The sequence below is a fragment of the Neopsephotus bourkii genome, unplaced genomic scaffold, assembly GCF_033783945.1.
Source record: "Neopsephotus bourkii isolate Nb327-2 ecotype Australia unplaced genomic scaffold, CSIRO-AGI_Nbou_v1 NB_580, whole genome shotgun sequence".
Lineage (NCBI taxonomy): Eukaryota > Metazoa > Chordata > Aves > Psittaciformes > Psittacidae > Neopsephotus > Neopsephotus bourkii.
Genome location: NW_026901081.1, coordinates 899858 through 927759, shown reverse-complemented (window position 1 = coordinate 927759; position 27902 = coordinate 899858). Strand labels below are relative to the sequence as shown.

General features: G+C 57.0%; 2 protein-coding genes across 2 annotated transcripts in view; both read left to right on the top strand.

Moving 5' to 3' along the window:
* Positions 1 to 1010: 1010 nt before the first annotated feature.
* P2RY6 (pyrimidinergic receptor P2Y6) lies at positions 1011 to 7074 on the top strand. The gene is made up of 2 exons (XM_061351362.1): positions 1011 to 1084; positions 5737 to 7074. Exon 2 carries the CDS (start codon positions 5757 to 5759, stop codon positions 6765 to 6767), a length of 1011 nt encoding a protein of 336 aa, XP_061207346.1. The 5' UTR covers positions 1011 to 1084; positions 5737 to 5756; the 3' UTR covers positions 6768 to 7074.
* Positions 7075 to 11520: 4446 nt separating this feature from the next.
* ARHGEF17 (Rho guanine nucleotide exchange factor 17) overlaps positions 11521 to 27902 on the top strand; it is a 41206-nt gene continuing 24824 nt past the window's right edge. Inside the window, exon 1 of the mRNA XM_061351361.1 lies at positions 11521 to 14528. Within this exon, the coding sequence (XP_061207345.1) occupies positions 11565 to 14528 (2964 nt within the window). The 5' untranslated portion in view covers positions 11521 to 11564. The remainder of the gene's footprint in view (positions 14529 to 27902) is intronic.

Below are 27902 nucleotides of genomic sequence, written 5' to 3'. Positions count from 1 at the left end.
GGAGAAGGGAATTTCATGAGGGCACCGAGCCATCACCAACCCAACCCCGCAAGCCTGGGCAGCCCCACAGTGAGGGTGCTGGCTCCAGCCTGGCTGTGGTTGCACATACTCACTGCTGCTCCTGCCAGAGCCCATCTCCCCTGTGGCCCCACTGCCCGGCTTGGCCATGGGCTCATGCCAGGATTGATGAAAGCCCACATTGTCCAGCATAGCGCAGGCGCCGGTGGGATCCAAAGAGGCTGCAGCACCTTGTTCCGCCTCCTCATCCCACCATGGAGCCAGACCCCTGCCCCAAACCCCTCACCTCATATTAGGTGGCAGCTCTGGGGGTGCATCACCCAATGAGGTGACACTGGAGAGCCCCATTGAGATGCTCCATCATCCGAGTGATGCCGACCAGCACCTCCTTCCCCTCCACCTCTACCGAGAGCCATCAGAAGCCCCTGGGCAGACTGGGTTTCCAGGGAAAGGAAGGACCAAGCCCGGCATCCTGAGTAATCCCAGCATCCCTGCACTGTTTATGCATCAGCTCTTTCATACCCAACACATTCCCTCAGGCTTCCTTTTCTTATTGCACTTTAATAGCTGTGCTCAGGAAGCGCCGAGGCTTGACCTCCTGGTTAATCATCACCGAAGCCACCGACCCCTTTGGCTGGGACCTGGGGGCCATGGGGAGACCCTGTCCCCATGGCCCAGTCACCCCCCGAGGGCTCAGCAGCTCCCAGTGCCCAGCCAGGACCATGCTGTTGACTGATGCATGAGCATCGCACCCTCTAAATCCCACTTTTGGGGGTGCTGGAAGCCCCCCAGCACACTCTTCAATAGAGATGTTCACCTGTGATGCCAAGCCAGCTGTTTGCATGGCAGCCCCCCGTACACTGATCGGTGCCCCCAATCCAGCTGTTCCCCCCCCAGCCTAAATCCAGATGTGACCCTTCCCTAGCCCCCCCCTCCCGCAGGTGCTGGGGCCGGAGCGGGGCGGAGCGGAGCGGCCCCGGGGCGGAGCGGGGCCGGCGGCCGGAGGCTGCGGGGCGGCCCCGGGCTCTGAGCTCCGCTGCTGCCGCCCGGGCGCATCCCGCTGCCGGTGAGTGCCGAGGATGGGGGGGACGGAACCGAGAGAACCGGGCAGGGGGGGAGCCGAGGGGGAGCGAGTGAACCGGTAAGAATGGGGCTGGACCGGGCAGGATGGGAACCAACGGGGTCGGACAGAACCGGGCAGAGGGGAGCCGAGGGGGAACGAGTGAACCGGTAAGAATGGGGCTGGACCGGGCAGGATGGGAATCAAAGGGGTCGGACAGAACCGGGCAGGATGGAGCCGAGGGGGAGCGGGTGAACCGGTAAGAATGAGGCTGGACCGGGCAGGATGGGAGCCAACGGGGTCGGACAGAACCGGGCAGGATGGAGCCGAGGGGGAGCGGGTGAACCGGTAAGAATGGGGCTGGACCGGGCAGGATGGGAACCAACGGGGTCGGACAGAACCGGGCAGGATGGAGCCGAGGGGGTCGAAGAGAACGGGAAGGATGAGAGCAGAGAGGGTCGGAATGAACAGGGCAGGATGGGGCTGGATTGGACGGAATGGGACCTGACAGTGTCAGACAAACCGGGCAGGATGGGACCCCACGGGTTGAGACGGAACCGGGCAGGATCAGACCCGAGAATGTCGGAGTGAACCGGGCAGGATGGGACCCGACAGGGTCAGACCAGACTGAGTAGGATGGGACTTGAGTGGGTCAGAGTGAAGCAAGCAGGATCAGACCCAAAAGGGTCCAATCGGACTGGGTAGGATAAGGCCAGACAGGGCAGGATTGGGCCCTAGAGTGTCAGACAAAACAGGGTTATGTTAGGGTCAGACCAAACTGGGCTGGATGAGACCCAACAGGGTCAGACTCAACTGGGAAGGATGAGACCCGAGGGGGTTAGACCACACCGGGCAGGATGAGGCCAAACAGGGTAGGATCAGACCCAAGAAGGTCCAATGGAACCAGGCAGGATGGGACCCGACAGCATCAGATCAAACTGGGCAGGGTGGGACCCGAGTGGGTCAGATCAAACTGGGCAGGCTGGGGCCAGATCAGGCAGGATAATGGGTGAGACTGAACTAGGCAGGATGGGACCCGAGCAGATCAGATCAAGCTGGGCAGGATGAGGCAGAACCGCAGAGCATGGGGTCTGATCCGACTGCATTGGTTCAAATGCAGACAGCATCAGTGCTTCAGTGATCCCGAAGCCACCCCAACGGTAGCTGCTGATCTTTGCCTTTAGGGAGCTTTAGCAGCGTTTCCAACAGAGCAAGGCTTAAAACCACACTGATCCCCATAGCAGCGCTGTGTGAGGCTCAGAGGGATGGCTTCACCCTGGTCCCTCTGCTCCCACAGCCTGGGGTGCAGCCAGGATGCTCCTGCATCTCTTGGGGCATCCATAGGGATGAGTGCTGTACTGGAGGTGGTGTCACACACAGCATCTCACATCTGTGTGAGGGACCTGGTCCTCTACGCTGCTGTGGGTGCCAGCAGCCTGTCCCTGTCTTTATATATACCTCTATATGGATTTGTGCATATACAGAGCTATAAATATATTGGTATATAAGCATGTGTGCATAGACAAGCATATAGAAGCATAAACACATCTGTAATAGAGTTATGTATACACATCTGTGTGAGCCCATGTGCTTGGAGACACATATTTGTGTAGAGAGGTATAGAAGCTTGTACATATGTGTGTGCAGAGACATGTTTCTATGTATGTGTATAGGGACATGCATGTGTCTGTGTATGTGTGTGTAGAGCCATATATGTCTGTATATAGAGGTGTATATATATATGGAGAGGTGTACATGCTTATATACATATGTTTAGGCATGTGTATGTGTGAACATATGGCTGTATATGTGCCTATGTTGGTCTATATAGATGGGTTTATACAAGCTCAGCCATGGGTCCATGTTAAGCACCCTAAAATGCCTGATGTTGTCCCAGTTTGTCCACATTATCCCACTTTCAGGCTCCAATAAATAGGGATTTCCCTTAAAACACCCAAACCTCGGTCCCCAGCTACCCCAGGGCAGATGGGACACATCTATGAGGACCTGAAGGTGTTTGGGGACCAGCCAGGAGGTGTTTGGGAGCAGGGATGCTGTGGCTTTGGCCAAGTGAGAGCACCCCCATTCATCCCCTTCGAGATCTGCTGAGCTGGGGCTTTCAGTTCTGTCCCCACCATCCCAGCCCTGACACTAAGCCACTATGATGTCCCCACCACAGTCTCACCCTAAGGAGCACCCCAACACCACGAGCATCCCTTTTTTCCCCCCTTCCAAGTCTCATTTAGGGACTGGTTTCACCTGGTGCCCATCACCGTGGTGTCAGGTCCAGGTCTCCATCATCCCGTGTTTGCTTTTAAGGGCAGCTGAGCACAGAGAGCATCCACCCCATCATCCTGTGATGGCTTTTTTGGGGTGAAAATGGGGGATTTCTGGGATAATCCACTGGGTTTGGGCACGGCAGCAGGATGAGGCCGAGCATCTTGATGTGGTTTCATTAGTTAGAAGCTATGGTGATTTATGGTGATGGCAAACTGTGACTGTGGGGTTAGGGGTGGTTGCGGGCAGTGGGTATAGTTGAGGTGGAGATTTTCTGGTGTCTAATAGAAAGGTTTTGCTCCATGCATCCTGGAACTGGATTTCTCCTAGGATTGGGAGGGATTTTCCTCCTTTCCACCAGCTCTTTCCCCCATCCCAGCCTGGTAGCACTGGGGTTCAGTGCCCTGTTTCCCTCATGGGAAACACTGGGGTGTGCACACGTGTGTCTGTGTATATAGGGGGTCCATGGATGCGTGTAGGGCATGGGTTTGTATGCACATGATGTGGAGCTGAGGTGGAGGCGCTGGCATGGGCTGGGCTGTGCCATGTCATAGCAGTGCAGTGCATGCAGTGCTCATGGTGCAGTGCCATGTCATAGCAGTGCAGTGCATGCAGTGCTCATGGTGCAGTGCCATGTCATAGCAGTGCAGTGAATGGAGTGCCCACAGTGTTGTGCCATGGAGTGCCCACGGTGCAGTGCCATGCAGTGCCCATGGTGCTGTGCCATGCAGTGCCCACGGTGCAGTGCCATGCAGTGCCCATGGCGCTGTGCCATGCAGTGCCCTGCAGTGACCATGGTGCTGTGGCATGCAGTGCCCATGGTGCTGTGCCATGCAGTGCCGTGCAAAGCCCCATAGACCCCAAATGGATGACCAAAGACCCCAAATGGGGCCACATCAGTAGGACTCGTGTGTTCCCCATCTGCCCCATGCACCCTTCCCTGCCCCAGCATGGGGACACTGCCACCCCTCTCCATCCGAGCGAGCTCATCCCCACCAGGCACTGGGGTTGGCACTGGGGTGTGCAGGGGAAGTGGGTGCTGGCCCCAAGCCACCAGCCAGGGCTGCCGGCAATGGAGGAAGCCAGAGGAGGAAGGAGAAGCAGCTCTGCCTTGTACCTGCAAGCTGCTGGGAGCACGCAGCACCCATGGGTGGCACAGCGAGTGCCAGGGCTCTCTTTGTGCTATAGGACCATGTCTTCCGCAGTAGTTCCAGCCTTTGAGTGAAGCAGACGGTCTGTTCCTCAGGTCAGAGCAGCCCAGAGGCCACGGGGATGGGCTTTTAGCCCATAAAACCCAAACCCCCTGGGACTGGAGCATCATTAGCCCCGATTCCCAGATGAAAGCAACCATGAAACATGTGTGGGTGGTGCTGGGCCCCATGCAGGTGGCATCTCCTAATGGGACAGAGGACTTAGGGGATGCAGCCCTATAGGGTGACCGGCTGTAAGGGCTTTGGCACCCCCTGCAGAGGAGCAGGAGGCCGTGCCAGTGGCTAAGAGCAGCCCGGGCTGCAAGTCCCTCTCCTGCATTGGGATGAGGGGGGTTTGGCCTTGTGCAAACCTCCCCACCGGGTGCAAGTGCTGGGGGAAGTGGAGCTGAGGTGGTGGTGACCATTGTGACCACGTTGGCCTGTGTGGTACCGCCCATTGTGGTACCGCTGTCTCCATCTTCATCTTCCTGTGGGACCCCGAAATCCATCATCGTGGTTTAGAACTGTGGAATCCTAGGCTGGTTTGGGTTGAAGGGACCTTAAAGCTCCTCCATTCCCAACCCCTGCCATGGGCAGGGACCCCTTCCACTGGAGCAGCTTGCTCCAAGCCCCTGTGTCCAACCTGGCCTTGAGCACTGCCAGGGATGGGGCACCCACAGCTTCTCTGGGCACCCTGTGCCAGCGCCTCAGCACCCTCACAGGGAAGAGCTTCTGCCTAAGAGCTCAGCTCAGTCTCCCCTCAGGCAGGTTCAAGCCATTCCCCTTGGCCTGACCCTACAGGCCCTTGTCCCAAGCCCCTCTCCAGCTTTCCTGCAGCCCCTTTAGGCACTGGAGCTGCTCTAAGGTCTCCCCTTCACACAGCAGAGGGGCAGGATCCCCTCCCTGAGCTGCTGCTCACGCTCTGGGGGTGCAGCCCAGCACACGAGGGGGTTCTGGGCTCAAGCACTCACTGAAGCCGGGTCATGGGGAGCTTCTCCTCACCCAACACCCCAAGTCCTTCTCAGGTCTGTTCTCCATCCCTCCATCCCCCAGTCTGTTTGGATAGTAAAGGTTTCCCTGACCCAGAAGCACACAGCTATGAGGTTGCACACAGCGGTCCAGGTTCATCCCCCTGTGTTGGATGTAACACCTCATGGCCAAGCCACCAACCATCTCCTTTGTCATCCTCAGGTACTGCTGAAGGGCCATCAATGGGGGACACCACCACCATGGCCAACTCGACAGCCCTTGTGGGCGCTGGGAGGAACTCATGCACCTTCCACGAGGAGTTCAAGCAGGTCCTGCTGCCCTTGGTCTACTCCGTGGTGTTCATGATGGGGTTGCCCTTGAACGCCATGGTCATCGGGCAGATCTGGGTGGCCCGTAAGGCGCTCAGCCGCAGCATGATCTATATGCTGAACCTGGCCGTGGCTGACCTGCTCTACGTCTGCTCCCTCCCTCTCCTCATCTACAACTACACCCAGAAGGATTATTGGCCTTTTGGGGACTTCACCTGCAAGTTCATCCGCTTCCAGTTCTACACCAACCTCCACGGCAGCATCCTCTTCCTCACCTGCATCAGCGTCCAGCGGTACCTGGGCATCTGCCACCCGTTGGCCTCATGGCACAAGAAGAAGGGGAAGAAGCTGACGTGGTTGGTGTGTGCTGCAGTGTGGTTCATTGTCATCGCCCAGTGCCTGCCCACCTTTGTCTTCGCTTCCACCGGTACCCAAAGGAACCGCACTGTCTGCTATGACCTGAGCCCACCGGATCGCTCCTCTGCCTACTTCCCCTATGGCATCACCCTCACGGTGACCGGCTTCCTGCTGCCCTTCATGGCCATCCTCGCCTGCTACTGCAGCATGGCCAGGATCCTGTGCCAGAAGGACGAGCTGATCGGCTTGGTGGTGCACAAGAGGAAGGACAAAGCCGTGCGGATGATCATCATCGTGGTCATCGTCTTCTCCATCAGTTTCTTCCCCTTCCACCTCACCAAGACCATCTACCTGATTGTCCGCTCCTCGCCCAGCCTGTCCTGCTCGGCTCTGCAGGCGTTTGCCACTGCCTACAAGTGCACACGTCCCTTTGCCAGCATGAACAGTGTCCTCGACCCCATCCTCTTCTACTTCACCCAGCGCAAGTTCCGTGAGAGCACCCGTTACCTCCTGGACAAGATGAGCAGCAAGTGGCGCCATGACCATTGCATTACCTATGGCTCCTAGGTGAGGACAAGGGACACCCCGGTGTCACCAGGATCAGCCATGGGGCAGTTTGGGCTTTAAGCTCCACAGAACAGAGATGGCTTCAGCTGGGGACATCCTGGAGGACAAGAGGATGGTATCTCCCAAGCTTTCAGCACTTTCATCTCCACTGCAGCAGCACAGTATTAACCCCATCATGGCACAGATCCAGTGTCCTCTGGCTTGGTTGCTCAGTTTGAGCAGCTTAGCACCATGGCTCCTTCGTGGCCAAGCCACCAATGCAATAAAAACTACTGGTGGGACCATGGAGAGCATGGTGGGACCATGGAGGACAAGCTGCTGGGGGGTGATTTCTCCCCTTTCTGATTTAAAGATTCCCTGATGGGGCCCTGTGTCTGGAGAGCATGAGGATGTGTTTTTCTCAGCTCAAGATCAGTGCCATGGACGTTTTATGGGGTAATATTGAGACATCCCTATTCTTCAGTCTCCAGAATGAGGCCACACCAATAAGAGACATGGGCTTATTGGTACCACGGGTACTGAAAAACTCTGGGAGAGCATTCCTGGCCAAACTGGGAACTGGGAAGGGGGACATAAGGGTAACTGGGACACCCCTGCTGGATTTCCCACCTCTAACCTTGGACTGGCTTAGACACAAGCCAGCAGTGTTGTCACCTGCCTGGTCACCTTCAGCATCACCTGGGTCCAGCTCCCTGCTTAGCCCAGCCTCCAAGTCATGGAATCAAACAGGTTGGAAGAGATCTTTCAGCTCATCCAGTCCAACCATTCCCATCAGTGCCAAGGCCACCACTGCCCCATGGCACTGAGGCCTCATCTCCATGCGGTGTGAACCCTTGCAGGGATGGTGACTGCAGCCCTGCCCTGGGCAGCCTGTTCCATCCTGGCATCCTTGGTTCCCTGCTGTCACCTCCTAACCAGGGTCCTCCAGAATCAAATCCAGCACACCAGGACACAATGACTAGAGATGGGAAACCCATGCCACCAAGCTACTTGGTGTTCTTTGTCATGTCACCACATGTCCCGTAGTTGGCTTGGCCTTTCTACCAGCACCGTGCTGGGCTGGGGCTTGAGCTTTGCTCCCTGCAGCCTCCATATAGAATCATAGAATGGTTTGGGTTGGAAAGGACCTTAAGGTCATCCAGTTCCAACCCCCTGCTATGGGCAGGGACACCTCACACTAAACCATGGCACCCAAGGCTCTGTCCAACCTGGCCTTGATAAGGATGGTTCTCACTCCAAGCCAGGAGTGCTTCACTTACATGGTGCGGAGTGGAGGTACCACTAATCGCTCTGTGAGTCTCCTTTAACATACAGGATGTAGAGAATAACCTTCCCTCCCTTTTCCAGATGGAATGTTCACATATGTGCACCCTCTGTAAGTACATCCATGTAACACATCCCTGCACAGGAGGGTTTGTAGCCCAGCACGAGCTCCACAGCACAGATGCTCTCCATCCTGATTAAACTCAATGTATTTACACGGTGGATATGTGCATGTATGGAGTGAGCAGCAGCTCAGGGAGGGGATCCTGCCCCTCTGCTGTGCTATGGGGAGACCTTAGAGCAGCTCCAGTGCCTAAAGGGGCTGTAGGAAAGCTGGAGAGGGGCTTGGGACAAGGGCCTGTAGGGCCAGGCCAAGGGGAATGGCTTGAACCTGCCCGAGGGGAGACTGAGCTGAGCTCTTAGGCAGAAGCTCTTCCCTGTGAGGGCTTGGAGCAGGCTGCACCAGTGGAAGGTATCCCTGCCCGTGGCAGGGGGTTGGAACTGGAGGTGTTTCAGGATCCCTTCCAACCCAAACCATTCCATGATTCTGGAGTATTCATATCCACACGTATGTAGGGATAAGTGTTTTGCTCCATTTCCTACAGGTTGTCTGTGCATAATGATCATGTCTAAGTTTATTTAAGCAATTTGCTTCAAATCTCTAGGGAGGAGCATCCCTCCAGCTTGGCTGCTTGCACCCATCCTGACTTGCTCCCTCCAAGTATATGGTGTCTTCCTCCAGTACCTTGCCACCCGAGGACCTCACCAGCATCCAGGGGTAGTGGTCCCAGCGTAGCTTCTTGCTGTTGCAAGGATGAGGAGGGTGCTCATTGCCTCTTGGATGATGCTCAGAGATCCCAGCATCACGGTGGGCTGGAATGGAGAGGGATCCTGTAGTGGTGCTAGCTCAAACCACCATATTTTGCCGGAATTATGCTGTCATGGTTTAAGCACCATAAGGCTTAATGGTGAGGACCATGCATGGTGACAATGACTTTGGGTTGAGGCACAGAATATGATGGAGAAGGCAAAGCCATCCCGGGCCCTTCCCTTGGCTGGAGCTCATCCGCACCAAAATCTCCTCTGATGTACTTTCGGGGTCCTCAATTGAAGGTCAAACTGGGGGGCTGCGAGAGCGGTGGCCGGTGGGGCAATCCCAGCCTGGTGTCCCCATCTCTTCCCATCCCAAAGGACGGGGACGGGGTGGGAGGCTCCGGGCCACGCCACCAGGACCCAGGAGAGGGCGCAAAATAGCCAGATTTGGATCAATCCGGTTGAGCCTGCGGGAGCCCACCCGGCTCCAGGAGGGATGGAGGAGAAGCCCTGCTCTATCCCACCATTCCCTGCCTGGGAAGCATCCATGGGAGGAGGTGATTGGCCAAAACTTGACCACAATAAAGCTAAAGAGCTCCCAAAACAGTGGTGGTGGCTGCAGGGACAGTGTGGGCTTGGGTGGTGACATCCAGCATCCCTGGGACACCCTTATGAGTGATGTTCTTGATGGTGGAATCACCAGTTCTGGATGGTTTTAAGGGTAGAAAGCTTACTTTTGGTCTAACCTGGCCTTGGGGTCCTGTCAGCAGCATCCTTGGTACCACCAGGCCTAGAAGCCAGGGTGATGGGCACAACAGGGTGCCTTAAAGACGGGGTGGGTGCTTCGAAACATCTCCTGTGCTTTTGAGATGCTGAACAGCAGCAGCATGAGGACCAGCTCCCACAGCACCGAGCAGGGATGAAATGCATGGCTCTTCCCAAAATCCCATCCTGAATGCCAGATGACCATGGGGATATCATCGTTACGGCCAGGAGATACCCAGCCCTTTGGGAAGCAGGGAAAGAGGGTGGAGGCAAGGAAAGGAATACATGCTGGGGTGGTGCAACTCACAGCATCTCCTGAAGCACATTTTAGGCCCTGAAAAACGCATTTATGGGGGACTTGGATTTATTTGACTCACCACCACGCTTCTGGTGCCCCTTGGCCAGAGCCAGCGATGTCCTTTATGTAACCAGGACCCCACTCCAGCCCCATCCATGCTACCGAGGCCCCAGCTCACCCACCAACCGCCCCAACCGCCTTCATTTCTCACATCCCCAGGGATAAATCTGCTGCCATGGGGGGAAAAGGGGGTTATAAGCTACAAATAGCAAGTGCTGACAAGCGATGCTAAAAACCAGGGGGAAGTCTGTTTGCGGGGCAGTGCGTCACCGTGCGAGCTCTGTGCAAGCTGGGAGCAAGGTGTTCTGCCTTTCCCAAGGGGAGCTGCAAAGCAGGGGCCGGAGAAAGCCACAGCAAAGGGAAGGAGCTCTCGCTGGCATCCGAGTTCTTGCTTATTTATCCCGTTTTCCCCTAAAAACGCACATAAAAAGCTGGGAGGAGACGGAGGGGAAAGGGGTGGATGCAGGGGGGTTTGAAGGGTGTGGGATGAAGGATAAGAGGGGGATAAGGATGCAGGGGGGGTGAACGATGCAGGGGAAGGAAGGATGCAGGAGGCTGAAGAAGAGTTGGAAAGGGTGCAGAGGGGGTATGAAGGATACAGAGGGGGATTAAAGGGGGGGCTGAAGGGTGCAGGGGAATGAAGGATAAGGGAAGTGAACAATGCAGGGGGGGTGAAGGGTACTGGGGGATATGAAGGGTGAGTGGGAGTGATGGGTAAGGGGGGATGAAGGATAAGGGAGGATGAACAGGTCGAAGGGGTTGAAGGATGGGGGGATGAAAGTTGCGGAGGGGTGAAGGGGGGTAAAGGGTATGTGGGGTATGAAGGATGCAAAGGGTAAGAATGGGGAGGCTGAAGGATGTGAGGGTGATGAAGGATAAGGGCATGACGAAGGATAAGGAGGGAGGGATGTGGGGGGTTGAAAGGTAAGAGGGATGAAGGATGCAGGGGGTGTGAAGGGTAAGTGGGAGCTGAAGGATGGGGGGGAACAAGGGAGGTAAAGGATGGAGGGGTGAAGGGTGCGAGGAGGGGCATGAAGGATACAGGGGGATGAAGGACAAGGGGAGGTGAAGGATGGTAAAGAATGGGGGTGAGTGAAGTGTTCAGCGAGGGACGAAGGATGCTTTGGGGGGGTGGTGTGAAGGATAAAGGGGGGAAGTGAAGGATAAGGGGGGGTGTGAAGGATGCAGGGGGGATTCCCGCTGGCCTGGGAGCCGGAGGGCAGCTCCGCAGCCGTTTCCCCCCCTTTTCCCCCCAAAAAGAAACCAGGAGGAAAATGAGATAAAGAATAAACCCGGGCCCAAAGTGCCACCATCCCCCTCCGCGGGAGGAAACCCCGCCCCGGGGAGGAAAGTTGATTTGAATGCAACAAATAAAGGAGCAGAGGGAGGAGGAAAAGCCCGAAATGAGGCGGAAAGAAAAAAAAAAGAAAGAAAGAAAGAAGGGAAAGAGAGAGCGCAAACAAAGCGGGAGGGATGAAGCCCGCGGTCAGCCCGGAGGAGGAGCGGGGCCGGGCGGTGCCTGCGGCGGGGCCGGGGCCGGGGCGCGGCGGGGCCGGGGGGCGGGCGGAGGCGGCGGCGGGGCCGGGGGGGGGCAGACAATGGCGGAGGGGGGCAGCGGTCGGGGGGTAGCGGCGGGTCGGTGTCTGCTGCCCGCCTCCTCCCCGCCTTCCTCCTCCTCCTCCTCCTCCTCCTCCTTCTTCTTCCCGGGTAGGAAAGTTTCGGCGTCGATCGCGGAGCACCAACCGGGCCGGGGTTTGGGCAGCCTGGCCCCATCGGTACGGCAGCTCTCGCTTCGTTTTACCGAGCCGGAGCCAACGGGCCCGGTTCATGCCGGGGCTCAGCCGCCGTCCCCGGCTCCACCGCCGCCACCACCGCCGCCGCCGCCGTCGTCGCCGCCGGGCCCGGGGTTAAACGCGGAGCCGCCGCGTTGGCCCAGCGTCCCGGCGATGCGGAAACTCTTCGGGGAGAGCTGCCGGCAAACTGCGGGGGGAACCGGGAATGGGAGCGGGATAGGGAATGGGAGCGGGACCGGGAGCGGGAGGGGAGCTCCCCCGCCGCCTCCACCCCGCAGCCGCGTCCCGCACCCGGCTCTCCGTTCTCCCCGCGGAGCTCCGCCGGAGCCCGGCCCGCATTCCTGGCATAACTCGACTCGACCGCAACCACCCTCCTCCTCCCCATCACCCCGCTCCAACGGGGAGTTTGAGGCAGCCGCATCCCGTTCTCCCCGCGCTTCCCTGGGCAGCGAAGGCGAAGGGCAAACAGGAGCCCATCGGCACCGCGCCGCACGGAAGAAGAAGCAGGAGAGCGGTGGTTGGGAGAGCCCCGCGGATGGTGGCGATGCTGAGGCCGAAGGCTGCGGGAGGGTGGTCCCTCGACATCCCGTGCCTGTGGTGGCCCGTGTCTCCAAGGTGAACATCCTGCCCTTCAGCAGCCCTGCCGGCTCACGGAGCAGCAGTCGTTATTCCAGCACGGAGACGCTGAAGGAAGAGGAACAGTTTGGGATCTGTTGGCCCAGCCAAGGACGGACTCTCCAGACGAGTTACGGCATCTATAGATCACCCAGTTTTGGGACCAGTGATGGCCTGGCGTGGGGACAACCGGCTGTCCGTGTCCGTCCCAAGCTGCCACAGGGCACAGCCAAGGTAAAACCAGACTTTGGGAGCGAGAGCCTGCACCAGCCGGGGCTGGAAGGGGACCAAGCCAAGCACCGTAAGTCTTTGTCCAACCCTGACATTGCCACCGAGACCCTGACGCTCCTCAGCTTCCTCAAATCAGACCTCTCAGAGCTGAAGGTGAAGAAGAAAGGGGTGAGGATCGGGCTTGATGCGGGCTCTGATGGATGCGCCGGCATCACCAGCCCATCCCCAGGCAGCCGTGGCACCGCTCAGCCCCACAACCGCTGGGCACCGGGCGAGCGGCCAACGCTCAAGGACCTGACGGCCACTTTACGGCGCGCCAAGTCCTTCACCTGCTCCGAAAAATCAGGGACACGGCGGCTTTTCCTACAGAGCTCCATGAAGCAGAGCTCCTCCGAGCTCCTCCTGGCCACCACCGACAGCCAGGACCAGGTAGCTGTGGATAGGGGACAGCGGGGGGAGGAGGATGCTCTGCCCATGGTCATCCAGGACCAGTACATCCAGGAGGCGAGGCAGGTCTTTGAGAAGATCAGCAGGATGGGTTCCCAGCAGGATTATGGCTTCCCGGCCGAGCAGAAGGACAGTGGAGGTGTGGAGGGCGCTGAGATGGTGGCATCGACAGGGACAACGGAGGTGACCCTTGGGGGACGGTCAGAGAGCACACTGGAGAGCACAAGGTGTTTGAAGGAAGCGGAGTTGGAGGAGAGCCTCACTCGCAGGAAATCCATGGAGGAGCTATCGGGTCACGAGTCAAGCGTGACAGACGAGGGCATCGTCACAGAGCCAGAACCCATGGGGATGCCCTTCCAAGACCTGCATGAAGCCGTGGATGCCTGGACGCTGCCCAACACGGGGCCTGCTGCCGGTGGCTCTGAGATGCCACTTCACCCTCACCCAGCCACGGCGGGGGAAGACCTTCCGACTGGCAAATCCGAGCCTCCCAGCACCCCCGGCAGCTTGCGGCGCCGCCGTAAGTTCCCCTCGGCGGGTGCCAATGGCATGGAAGGTGGCAGCGAGGGTGGCGCTGAGCCCTACCGCTCCCTAAGCGACCCCATGCCCCACCGGAGATGCTCGGTGGCGGAGGAGGCAAAGAACTTCTCTGTTGACAGCAACCTCCTGGGTTCATTGAGCGCCAAGGCGGGCATCCCCCAGCCTGCCACCATTGCAGGCAGTGCAGGCAGCGCAGGCAGCGACCTGTCCCTGGGCAGCGATGGGCCACGGGACTACAGCAGCCTCATCCAAACCATCGTCAGCCAGCCCGGCGCCATGGCTAAGCTCATCGATGAGAAGGGCAACGGCAAAACCATCAAGAAGAAGTCATTGAGTGACCCCAGCCGCCGTGGTGAGCTCCCAGCCGGCGCCTTCGAAGGTCCTGGTGAGGCCATCAGCGAGCTGGAACCCAGTATCCCCCCATCCAGCAGCGAGCCCATCCTCTCGGCACAACCAGCAGTGCCAAGCCCTGGCCACAGCTATGGCTTTGACCCCAAGCTGGCTGATGTGTTGTCCCCTCGCATCGCCCGGCGCAGCTCCAAGAAGCGCTCCAACCGTGCTGCTCACCAGGAGAACCAACCGCCCCCGGCACCCACCGTCCTCACCAAGAGCCGCCCTGCCACCAAGCACATCCGTCACACCAGCGAGCCCGCCACCTTCGTCCCCATCACCGTCCCCGAGCCGCTTGTCCCCTCCGGCCACCACAGCCACGTCCCTGCACCGGCTGCTGGGCGCTCCCCCGGCAAACCCTTCCCGAGCCCTCAGCCTCCTTCGCTGGAGGATGTCACCAAGCGGTACATGCTGTCCCTCAACTCGGGTGACGGCACCCCCAGTCCTGGGGATGGACCTCGCTCTCCACCCGCCGCCCCACCGCCTCGGCTGCCCCGCTGCCCACGGCCACCCAATGAGCATGGCCCCAGGACCAAGCCGCAGGTGGTAAGTGCCCATCCATCCTCAAAACGCCTTCATTTCATCATGGGGTGCATGATCCTCCAAAGCGCTGGTAGCTTTGGGGGTCTCTTATGTGTCCCTCGCTGGGGACAAATTCCCATCTATGGATGCACTGCCAAGAGCTTTCCCAGCCCTTCCCAGTGGTCCCAAGGGGATGAGCTCTTATTTATAGGAGTGACTTACAAAGATGACTTTTGGGGAGGGAAGAAGCACTTTTCAGGTTAAATAGCACCAAATTATAGTGGAAGGTGGGTTTATCTCCCATAAGGTCCTGCTAAATGGGGTTGCTCTTTGCTGAAGCAGAAATTGCCTTTTCCTCAGTTGGGAAGGCTTAAATGATCCTTTTTCTTGGGATTCATACCCCTTGTAAAGCAAATCTGTATTTTCCTCCCCCAAAATCACCTTCCCTCCGGACCAGGGGCTTTGCCGTGCTGGCAGCATGGGAAAAGGGGGGGGAAACCCTGAACCCATTATGCTTGGGTAAAGTTTTATCCTGCCTGTGGAAGAACTAACGCTGCTTGGGGGATGATGCCAGGGTGCTTTGATCACCCTGAAGAGCATCCGCGTGCTTTAGGGTCTCTCATGGGGAGGGGTTTGGCATTCCTGCCCCTTTGGTTGTTGTTTGAAGACACACTTGGGTTCCCATCTCCCTGGGTGTTTGTGCCGGGAAGTGCTTGGAAGCGCCACCTCCTCCTGCGGCACCACAGCAGTGCCGGCACCCACAGGGCTTTTAATAGCTCCGAAATACCCATTCCCGTGGGGGCCTGGCCGGGAGCGCAGGAATGGCGCTGGCAGGGCTCTCTCGCCCTGCTTTGGTGCTGGTTTAGGAGGATGGGCTGGACTGTTCCCTTCCAACAGCCGCCGGCAGCCAAGCGTGAAGTCCTCGGGGCTGAGCCCGGCGGTGTAACCCTTGCTGGCCGGGGCAGAGCTGCGTGGAGCCTTTGCATGCTCCCAGAATCCAGATGCCCCCAGGATGTTCTTTGGGATCCGGCATCCCCACAGTATTATTCCCCCCGAGATGATCTCCCGGGGTCTGGCATCCCCACATCATCATTCTCCCAAGATTTTCCTTTGGGATCTAGCATCTCTGCAGCATTATCCCCCCTAGATGTTCTCTGGGGGCCTGGCATCCCCCACAGCACCATTCCCCCTGAGGTACATTCATGGGGTCCAGCATTCCTGCAGCATCATTCCCCCAAGATATTCTTTTGGGGTCTGGCATCCCTGCAGCGTCATCCCCAAGATGTTCTCCTGGGATCCGGCACCTTTGCATCATCATCATTCCCCACAAATGTTCTTTTAGGGTCTGGCATCTCCACAGCATCATTGTGTCAATACATTCTCCCGGAGTGCTGCATCCCTACAGTATTATTACCCCAAAGTTATTCTTTTGGGATCTGGCATCCCCACAGCATCATTTTCCCAATATATTCTCTTGGGATCCTGCATCCCTACAGTATTATTCCCCCAAGTTATTATCTTGGGATCTGGCATCCCCGCAGCATCATTCCCCCCAAGGTATTCTCCTGGGATCCAGCACCTTTGCAGCATCATTCCCCACGGATGTTCTTTTGGGGTCTGGCATCCCCACAGCATCATTGTCCCAATATGTTCTCCTGGGGTCCTGCATTCCTGCAGCATCATTCCCCCCACGGGGCTCTCCTGTGGGGCTCTGCACCCCATTCAGCCCCTCTGGCTGTTGTCCCCATTGCCAGACACCAGCCATTGGTGGCTGAGGCCTGGAAACTCCTGGCTCCTGCATAAAACGTTATTGGAAGTGATTTTGGGTGAACTTTGCAGCATTTTGACTCGATGGACCAGTGAGGTGCTTGTCCTCCCTGGTCTCAGAATGAAAAGTGCTATTGAAGCACATCAAGCATTGCGTTTAATCTGGGTAGCAAGGAACCTCTGAGGACCACAGCTGCTGGCACCTTGGGGACATCAGCAGGTCCCCAAGGCAAAGCAGTGCACCCAGCAGCATTCCTTTAGAAAGAAACATCTCTACATTATTAACACCATAAGTTTGCATATTAGATGGTTTTATATGAGTCATTTATAAAGATCTAGTCCTTATTCAGGCAGCTCTCTGCAGTGCCCCAGGGATGGTGCCCTGTGGTGGCCCTGGTAGCAGGGATGCTCTGCTGACCCCACACCCCAATACACCCCCGACCCTGGCCACTTTAGGACCATTTTGGGTGGATTTTCACCACCTGCAGCACAAGTGGGACCCCAGTTTGGCTGAGCATCACCTCGGGGACACAGGCCACCCCATCAGGGATGCTGCCCCTCACCTTGCTTGAACCCATCAGCCTCAGCGAAGAGGGTGCGAATTTTCCCTTTTAAGGGCAACGCTGCAGCTGTATCTTCAAATCTCTCTCCTGCTTTTGAGTTTCTTTGTGCTGCAGCCATAACATAACTGAAACCAGGATTTGGAGTTCTCTCTTTGATTTATTATACAGTGGAGCTGGGATGTTTTATTTCAGATGGCACCAGCTTTGGCTGGGGAGGGGGGATGAAGGGGGACTGAGCTCTGCATGGGAGTTGCTTTAATTATAGGTGAGAGCATCAAGGACCGGATATAACTTGGCACCAGGAGGGCTGGCTGGGAGCAGAGATTTATGTGCTCCCTGACCAACAGTGGAGAAATAAGCTTTATTTTGTATTTAGTTATGTTTTTCCCCTTCCTAACTCAATGGAGAGGGCTGGCGTCGTGAGGTCGGTCATCTGCTTGGGGGTATGAGCATCGCCGCTTGGGGATTATGGGGCCTTGTGCCAGGGTGATGGTCTGGCTGACCTGGTGTCTGTCTCCAGCACATGAAGGTGTGAATGGGTTACTAATGGGGTTTGGCATGTGTGTGGCAATGGCTTCCCAAAATATGATCACCCAGGATGCTCCCCCAAGATGTTCTCTTGGGGTTGGGTATTTCGGAGAGGGGCTTGGGACAAGGGCCTGTAGGGCCAGGCCAAGGGGAATGGCTTGAACCTGCCCGAGGGGAGACTGAGCTGAGCTCTTAGGCAGAAGCTCTTCCCTGTGAGGGTGCTGAGGCGCTGGCACAGGGTGCCCAGAGAAGCTGGGGCTGCCCCATCCCTGGCAGTGCTCAAGGCCAGGTTGGACACAGGGGCTTGGAGCAAGCTGCTCCAGTGGAAGGGGTCCCTGCCCGTGGCAGGGGTTGGGACCGGAGGAGCTTTAAGCTCCCTTCAACCCAAACCAGTGTGGGATTCTCTATGATTCTATGACCCCTGCAGCATCACACCCCCCATATCGGGTGGCTTTGGTGGAGGTGAGCCCTGCAATGCCAGCTCTTTGCTGGGTCCGGCCACCCTGCACGTCCCAAGTGGGAGAGGTAACGTGCTGTTCTCCTTCAGCAGCAGGACTGTTTGTCCTGGGTGCTTTCCAGAGATCCTCCATAGCTCTGGAGCCGGCCAAGCTGTCCTGGGTGCAGAAAAGGTCCTGCTCCCTGTGTCTGACACCGGGCACGAGGCTTTGAATTCCCTGGGAGCCGTCAGCAGCACGTCCTGCTCCATGCACAGTGCAGGCACTGCAGGAGGAGGGATGCTTCCAAGAGAGCAGGAAAACCCCCCAAAACACTCAAAATAGCGAAGTTTTTCTACCTCCAGCATCCCATTAAAATCATAGAATAGTCAGGGTTGGAAAGGACCTTAAGATCATCCAGTTCCAACCCCCCTGCCATGGGCAGGGACATCTTGCTCTAAACCATGGCACCCAAGGCTCTGTCCAACCTGGCCTTGAACACTGCCAGGGATGGAGCATTCACAACCTCCTTGGGCAACCCATTCCAGTGTCTCAGCACCCTCACAGGGAAGAACTTCTTATCTTCAATCTAAACTTCCCCTGTTTCAGTTTGAACCCATCACCCCTTGTCCTATCACTGCAGTCCCTAATGAAGAGTCCATCCCCAGCATCCCTATAGGCCCCCTTCACACACTGGAAGCTGCTCTGAGGTCTCCACGCAGCTTCTCTTCTCCAGGCTCAACAGCCCCAATGTTCTCAGCCTGGCTCCATACAGGAGCTGCTCCAGCCCCTGAGCATCCTCGTGGCCTCCTCTGGACTTGTTCCAACACCTCCATGTCCTTTTTATATTGAGGACACCAGAACTGCACACAGTGCTGCAAGTGGGGTCTCACGAGGGCAGAATAAAGGGGCAGGATCACCTCCTTCGCCCTGCTGGTCACGCTCCTTTTGATGCAGCCCAGGATACGGTTGCTTTCTGGGCTGCAAGCACACACTGAAGCTGGCTCATGTTCATTTTCTCATCGCCCAGCACCCCCAAGTCCTTCTCCTTGGGCTGCTCTGAATTAGCTGCTGGGATGGGCAGCACACATTTGCACATACATGTATAGGAGCCTACCGCTGAGGAAAGGCGGATCTGGGGTTCGGCGAAGGTGTAAGCAGGATGCCAAGCTGGATCTTTGTTTCTCCTATGGGCAGATCCCGCAGGGATGGGAAAGGAGGGATGTTCCTGCCATGCTCTGTTTGTTGACTCTGCAGCACTTGGATTAAACAGGAAAATACTGATGTAAATATAGCACCTCGCTGGAGCGGAGGGGTCATGGGAACGCAGCCCCCAGCGCCCCAGCCACTGCCTTCCCCACCTGCAGCTCCCCAAGCAGGGTGGATGCACCCCAAAACAGTCATTAGGGATATAAGGAGATTCCCGGAGGGAATCGGTGGGGTCGTATTCCCAGGGATGCTTGCATTAAAACACCCTCATCCATCCTGAGCATCCTCGCTCACCCACCATGCACCGGCCATATATCCCTTAGGCAAAGTTTGGCATCTTTGGACCTATTTATCCCATCCGTTGCCTTTCCATAAATCTCCATAGAAACCAGGTTTGGGGCCAGGGCTGGGAGTTGTCTCATTTGGTGGTGTTAGTGGGAATCTATAATTAAAGCTGCTGCAGGGGGAGGATGGGGATGGGTGAATCTTGGCTTGCCTCCCCCGGTGCTTGCGCTGATGGGTTGCCTGGTTATTGAGCCCCTGGCTCTGCTGTGCTCAGTGAAAAGCTGGGGGGGGAAACTGAGGCAGGCAGGGAGCCCCCCGCTGCCCTTTGGAGGAAGGTTGGAGGTGGGATGGAGCAAGGAGAAGCTGGAGGGCATCGGGAGGACCCTATCAGCAACACAGACCCTATGGTGGGACCACAGGCATGAGGCCAAAAGCATGGGTAGGGGAGTGAATTAGCCCAAATCCCCTTAACCCTGCCCATTTTTTCCTCTTTCATTCCCCGCTCCCAATATCTCCTTAACTCTGCCCATTTTTGCCCATTTCCTTCCCCGGTTCCAAAATCCCCTTAACTCTGCCCATTTTTAACCCTTGCCTTCTCCGTTTCCAAACCACCCGTAGATCTGCCCATTTTGCCTCTTTCCATCCCAGCTCCCAGGGTTTTGGACGCCCTTGGGTGACACAGAGGACGTGTCTGTCCTTGCTCCTTGCTCTATCTTTAATTCAAAGCCTGTAATCAGTTAGCCAGCGAGCTCCAGCATAGGGGATGGTGTGGCTGGGATACACATCCTTTGGTCCCCGACACCCCGGGGCAGCACCCCACTGGTGATGGACACCAGCACCAGGGATGTGATGGGATCCAGCCCTGCAGCGAGGGGGTTAGCGCTGGCCTGAACTCAGTACCAGGGGCTGGGCCTGGCCTGCAGCCGCCTGGCCCAAAGGTCAGGCTCTTGGCAGGGTGCCGGGGCTGCAGTGAGGGTGGGAGGCTTTGGGAGCTCCACTTCCAGCCTGCAGGGAGACCCATGGCTCTGTGCCGGGTGCAGGGGTGCATGGGTTGGTCCCTGGAGCAAGGGTGCCCATGCTGGGATGCATGGATTGGTTCTTGGTGCAGGGGTGCCCATGCAGGGGGGGGGTGTGGGGTGTTGGGGGTTGGGGGGGTGTGGGGTGTGGTTGGTTTTGGTGGGGGTGTGGGGTGTGGTTGGTTGGTGGGGGTGTGGGGTGTTGGTTGGTTGGTGTGGGTGTGGGGTGTGTTTGTTGGTTGGGGTGTGGGGTTTGGGTTTGGTGGGGGTGCATGGACTGGTCCCTGGTGCAAAGGTGCCCATGAAGGGATGCATGGATTGGTCCTTGGTGCAGGGGTGCACATGCAGGGATGCATGGATTGGTTCTTGGTGGGGGTGTGTGGTTGTTGGGGGTTGGTGGGGGTGTGGTTGTTTGGTGGGGGTGTGTGGGTGTGGTTGGTTTGGTGGGGGTGTGTGGTTGTTGGGGGTTGGTGGGGGTGTGGTTGGTTGGTGGGGGTGTGGTGGTCCTGGTGCAAGGGTGCCCATGCAGGGATGCATGGATTGGTCCTTGGTGCAGGGGTGCCCATGCAGGGTGTATGGAGAGGTCCCTGGTGCAGGGGTGCCCCTGCAGGGGTGCATGGATTGGTTCTTGGTGCAGGGGTGCCCATGAAGGGATGCATGGATTGGATCTTGGTACAGGGGTGCCCATGCAGGGGTGCATGGATTGGTCCCTGGTTCAGGGGTACACATGCAGGGGTGTATGGAGAGGTCCCCGGTGCAGGGATGTACAAGGAGGTCCCTTTTGCAGGGGTGCCCATGAAGGGGTGCACGAGGAGGTCCCAGGTGCAGGATTGCACAGGGAAATCCCTGGTGCTGGTGTCCATGTGCATCCCTGCTCAGGGAGGTTTGCAGTGCTGGGGTGTATGGCAAGGTCCTTGGTGCAGGGGTTCTTGTGCAGGGGTGCACACAGTGATTGTTGGTGCAGGGCTGCCTATGCGAGGGTGCATAGGATGGTCCCTAGTGCAAGGGGTGCACATGAAGAGATCCCTGGTCCAGGGGTGGATGTGCAAGGGGGCACAGAGAGGTTCTTGGTGCAGGGCTGCACATGCAAGAGGACACTGATGCAGGTTGAGCATGCAGGGGTGCACAGGGAAATCCCTGGTGCTGGTGTCCATGTGCATCCCTGTACAGGGAAATCCCTGGTGCTGGTGTCCATGTGCATCCCTCTGCAGGGAAATCCCTGGTGCTGGTATCCATGTGCATCCCTGTACAGGGAAATCCCTGGTGCTGGTGTCCATGTGCATCCCTGTACAGGGAAATCCCTGGTGCTGGTGTCCATGTGCATCCCTGTACAGGGAAATCCCTGGTGCTGGTGTCCATGTGCATCCCTGTACAGGGAAATCCCTGGTGCTGGTGTCCATGTGCATCCCTGTACAGGGAAATCCCTGGTGCTGGTGTCCATGTGCATCCCTGTACAGGGAAATCCCTGGTGCTGGTGTCCATGTGCATCCCTGTACAGGGAAATCCCTGGTGCTGGTATCCATGTGCATCCCTGTACAGGGAAATCCCTGGTGCTGGTGTCCATGTGCATCCCTGTACAGGGAAATCCCTGGTGCTGGTGTCCATGTGCATCCCTGTACAGGGAAATCCCTGGTGCTGGTGTCCATGTGCATCCCTGTACAGGGAAATCCCTGGTGCTGGTGTCCATGTGCATCCCTGTACAGGGAAATCCCTGGTGCTGGTGTCCATGTGCATCCCTGTACAGGGAAATCCCTGGTGCTGGTGTCCATGTGCATCCCTGTACAGGGAAATCCCTGGTGCTGGTGTCCATGTGCATCCCTGTACAGGGAAATCCCTGGTGCTGGTGTCCATGTGCATCCCTGTACAGGGAAATCCCTGGTGCTGGTGTCCATGTGCATCCCTGTACAGGGAAATCCCTGGTGCTGGTGTCCATGTGCATCCCTGTACAGGGAAATCCCTGGTGCTGGTGTCCATGTGCATCCCTGTACAGGGAAATCCCTGGTGCTGGTGTCCATGTGCATCCCTGTACAGGGAAATCCCTGGTGCTGGTGTCCATGTGCATCCCTGTACAGGGAAATCCCTGGTGCTGGTGTCCATGTGCATCCCTGCAAGGGGAGGTCTGCAGTGCTGGAGTGCATGGGAAGGTCTTTGGCACAGGGGTTCTTGTGCAAGGGTGCACAGGAAGGTACCTGGTGATGGGGTACATGTGTAGGAGGGGTGCATAGAGAGGTCCTGGGTGCAGGAGTGCATGTGTAAAGGTGTATGGAGATGTCCCTGGTCCATGGGTGCCCGTACAGGGGTACACAATGAGGACCCTGATGCAGGGTGCACATGTAGGGGTGCACGTGCAAAGGGACATAGGGACATCAAGGTCCTGCTATCTATGCGTATCTCTGTACAGGGAAATCCCTGGAGATCAGCAGTGCCACTGTGCACCTGCATCCCTGCATGAGGAGATGTGCACATGCATCATATATAGGGGCTATAGGGGGCTATAGGGATGCTGGGGATGGACTGTTCATTAGGGACTGCAGTGATAGGACAAGGGGTAATGGGTTCAAAATGAAACAGGGGAAGTTCAGGTTGGAGATAAGGCAGAAGTTCTTTCCTGTGAGGGTGGTGAGGCACTGGAATGGGTTGCCCAGGGAGGTTGTGAATGCTCCATCCCTGGCAGTGTTCAAGGCCAGGTTGGACAGAGCCTTGGATGCCATGGTTTAGTGTGAGGTGTCCCTGCCCATGGCAGTGGGTTGGAACTGGATGATGTTAAGGTCCTTTCCAACCCTAACTATTCTATGATTTTATCATTGGTACCCTCCTGTGAAAATCAGCTGGGATGGAGCCTCAAAGCTTCCCAGGTCTTGTTGCTGTGGTGTTAGTTCATCACTGCAAGGGGGTTACGGGATTCAGAAGCTTTCCCAGGGATGTTTCCCAAGTGGGAGGCTTCCTGCGGATGCTGATCCCTATGTGATATGAGATGGACCACAGAGGTGAGTGCTGAGGTCTCCCCTTGCTGCAGCTTCATTGCTGGGCTCTGTCACCTTTGTGGTGCAGGGGGGTCCCAATGGGGCAGTTCCCACAGCTTTGGAGCTGCAGCATGGACTTCTAAATTCAGGATGGAGAAGGTGCTGTCACATGAAGGGAAGATAGAGTTGGGCAGCACTGGGGTCTGGTCTGTATGGAGTTTCTTCTCCTTCTCCCAGGTCTTTCCCTTGGAAAGCAGGGGAAGAGAATCCCTTCCTCACATCCATCCATCCGTCCATCCATCCATCCATCCATCTCCATCCATCCACTTCCATTCATATATGCATCTCTATTCACCTCCAACCACTCATCCATCGACCTCCATCCACCTATCTCCACCCACCTCCACCATCCATCTCCATCCGTCCATCCATCCATCCATCTCCATCCATCCATCTCCATCCATCCATCCATCCATCCATCCATCCATCCATCCATCCATCCATCCATTCTCCATTCATTTATCCATCTCCATCCACCCATTTCCATTCATACATACATCTCTATCTGCCCATCTCCAACTACTCATCCATCCATCTCCATCCATCCATCTTTATCCTTCTCCACTCCATATCCGTCTGGCCATCCATCTATCCATCCATCCATCCATCCATCCATCCATCCATCCATCCATCCATCCATCTCTACCCACCTCCATCCGTGTGCATCCATCTCCATCCATCTCCATCCATCTCTTCCCATCTCCATCCATCTCCATACACCCATCCAGCCATCCCCTCCACCTCTCTCCACCACCCATCCAAAACAAGAGTCCCCACTAGCCATACACACATGCTTTCCAGGGTGGACATGGTCCGTCTTCCAGGCCATCTCCTCTTGAAGGCATCAAGCCCAACTTGCACAGACAGAACCCCCTAAACCAAGTGTGCTGAGATTTCCACCATGGTGTTTCCAGGCCAGGATGTGTCCGGAGAAGCAAAATCAGCCACTTCCACCCCCTCTCCCTCAACGTGGCTCTTTTAAAGCTCTGATGGTTGGTCCCAGTGGGGCTGTTTCTCCGGGCTCCCTCGGTTTCCATGGAGAGGATGGGTGAGGAATTTCAAAGGGAATGGCTCCAGTAAATGAACTCTTCTCTAAAAATAGCATGTTTGCTTTTGGGTCTTTGGGAACTGTGGCCCGGCCAATGGGAGGGAGAACAAAAATCAGCATCTGGGGAAAGATATTCCAGTAACTTGCTCTTGGTGCAGGCTCCTCTTGGAGCTGCTCAGCTTCCGGGGGACTGGTCCCAGTCTGCCCAGTTCCTGCCTGCGTGGGGACCAGTTGCTCTGTGACCACCTCTTCTGGGTGCAGACAGGGTTGTCCCCAGGCTGCGTGTCCCCCTGTGCCTTATATAGCTTATAGTGAGTTGAATCTCTTTAGTTTGAGGGGTAGAAGGGTTGAGGGTAGGAGCATGTTGGGCTTGTGTGCCCCCATGTCCTGTGATGTCCCAGAGCCCCTGGGCATGCCCCTTCTTGGGAATGGCCACCCCACTGGTGACATTCAAAACACCAACAAATCCCATTCGGACATCCCTGCATGGGTATGCTGGGAAAAGGACATCTGTGGTAGCATCCACCTCTGAAAGAGCCACTGGGACATGTTTCCAACACGGGAACTGCCACCACCACATCCCACCTGGAGAAGCCACCATCCCAGTTGGGGGGAACAGCCACCACGGGGGCCCTTCAGGAGAAGCCCCCATCGTGACGTGGGGACACCAGCATCCTCGCATGGGCCTGCAGAGCGGTTCCTTGGCGTTGCAATGGAGTTGCTATTTGTGACTGCCTGTTCCCGAGCCCTCCGGTGCTCTCCAAAGAAAACAAGAAGGGAGTTGTTTGCATGGGAAGATTGGCATCTCCGAGCCCGGGATATGGTTTCCTGCTTTTTATAGCTGGAGTAGCAGCAGACTCGTCGGCCTGCCCTGATTTGGCATCCTTCTTCTTGCTTTTTTTTTGGGGGTTGGAAGGGTTTCATCCTGACCCCTCAGCAGAAACACCGTCTCTAGCAGTAGGGGATCGGGTTTGCTCCTTCTGGCTTTTTGGTTGCCCAAAACCTTGGTGAGATGGGATGTAGATGGCTCAGAGCCTCAGTAAGCGGAGAGGGGACTCGTCCCTTGGTCATCCGAACCCAGAGCAGGTCAGTAGATGCTGAAACACCCTTTCCTTTTCCCCCTTCTCCCGCTCACCCTGGGGTGCTGCTGTGACGATGACATGGCAGGGAAGGGGTCACCTCTCGCCTTGTTCTGATGTGACGTGGGATGTGGGCGTTCCTGGAGAGGTCCATGGTGTCCCCCCCCAGCGCCCTGCTGCCCCGTTTGCAGCCGTGCTGGGTGAGGGGACCCTGAACATGGGGTGCTGCAGGACTGGGTGTCCATGGAGCATGGGTGATGCTGGGGATGGAGGTTGCTGTGGGCTCAGCAGGGGGTTTCTCATGGTGGTTGCATCCAGGCTGCTGCCAAGGTGATGGATACATGCAGGGGGGGCATGAGAAGAGCCAGAGCAGGGGCATGGAGTGGGCTGTGTGGGGTTCCTGGGTGCCCATCAGTTCCTGGGTGCCCATCAGCTCCTGCATGCTTGAGGATTTGTGGGTGCCCATGGGTTCCTTGTTGGCATGTGGATGTCCATCAGCTCCTGGGTGCCCATTAGTTCCTGAGTACCCATTGATGTTCCTGTTTGCGCATGGACTGCTGTGTGTACCTGGGTGCCCATCAGCTTCTGGGTACCCATTAGCTCCTGGCTGCTCAGGGACTTCTGGGTACCTGTTGGATCCTGGGTGCCCATCAGTTCCTGGGTGCTCATCAGTTCCTGGGTGCTTGTGAATTCATGGGTGTCCATGGACTTCTAGTACCTGTTGGATCCTAAGCATCCATCTGTCAGTTCCTGGCTGTCCATCATCTCCTGGTTATTTGTGCATTTCTGGGTGCCCATGGACTCCTGGTACCTGTTGGATCCCTGGTGCCCATCAGCTCATGGGTTCTTGTCATTGTGTGGTTTCTTGTGGATTTGTGCGTGTCCATGAACTTCTGGTACCTCTTGGATCATGGGAATCCATCCATTCCTGCATCCCTGTGCCCTCTGGATGCCCATTGTCTTCTGGGTATCCGTGGAGTCCTGGGTACCTGTTAGCTCCTGGGTGCCCATCACCTCCTGGGTGTCTCACAGCTCTTGGTTGCGTGTGGGTTCATGGGTGCCCATGGACTCCTGGGTACCTGCTGGATGCTGGACATCCATCAGTTCTTGGGTGCCCATGGACTCTGGGTGCCCCTAAGCTCATGGGTGACTGTTAGCTCCTGGGTGTCCATGAACTGCTTCGTGCTTGTTGACTCATGGGTGCCTGTGGACTCCTGGTACCTATTGGAACCTGGGCACCCATCAGCTCCTGAGTGCCCATGGGATGTCCATTGGCTTCTTAGTGCCCATGGATTCCTGATACCCATTGGATCTTGGGAACCTGTCAGCTCCTGGGTACCTATGGGTTGCCCATTGGCTTCTGGATACCCATGGACTCCTGGTTTCCTGTTGGCTTCTCAGTACCCAACAGCTCCTGGGCGCCAGTAAGCTCTTTGGTTGCCAGGTCCTGGTGCCCATCAGCTCCTGGGTGCCCATGGGCTCCAGGGTAGCTGCTGTGCATCCACCAGCTTCTGAGCATCCATCAGCTCTTGGATGCTCTTTGGCTCCTGGATATCTCTTAGGTTTTGGTGCCCCTGGAATTATGGGCCCAAATGGGCACATGGGTGCCCATCAGCTCCTGATGCCCAGCAGCTCCTGGTGCCCAATGGATCCGTATGCCCATTTGCACCCCGGTGCCCATGAGTTCCTGGATTCCCTTTGGCCCTCAGGTGCCCATTGTCCTGGTGCCCATCAGCTCCTGGATGCCCATCAGCACCCGGTGACCATTGGCTCCTGCTTCCCATCGGCTTCAGGTGCCCATCAGCTCCTGATGCCCTTTGGTTCTTGGGTGCCCATCAGCTCCTGGTGCCCAGTGAATCCTGGTGCCCATCATCTTGTGGGTACCAATCCCTTTCTGATGCCCAATGGCTCCTGGAGCAATTGGCTTCTGGATGCCCATCACCTCCTGGTGTCCATCATCTGTTGCCCATCACCCCCGGGGTGCCAAACCAGTGCCCTCCTGGGTACCCCAAGTTTTCTTGTACTCCCTTCACCTGGATCCACACCACAGGGGCATCTCATACCCCCATGTGCCAGACTGGTACCCAGCAGAGCTGCTGAGGGATGCCATCATCAGTCACCCTTCTCCTTGGCTTCCCTCTCCTCCCCCCCCAGTTCCAGTAAGTATTGCTTTTTAGGTGCTTTTGGAGGATGCTGGTGAGGATCCAGGGATGCTGATGAGTCAGGGGGTAGCATTGCAGGGCCCAGCACTTAGGGAAGGCAGCAGAGAAGGAGGAGGAGGAGGAGGAGGAGGAGGAGGGGGAGAGAAGAGCAGGGCTGACCTCAGCATCTGGAAAGCTGCACTCTTGGGCCGTGGCCTGCGTGCCGAAAACCGGAGGCCAAAAAAATCCTTCCATATTTGGTGAAAGCTGCTCCAGGGCTCGGGAAAGGCTCCATGCAAAGGGGG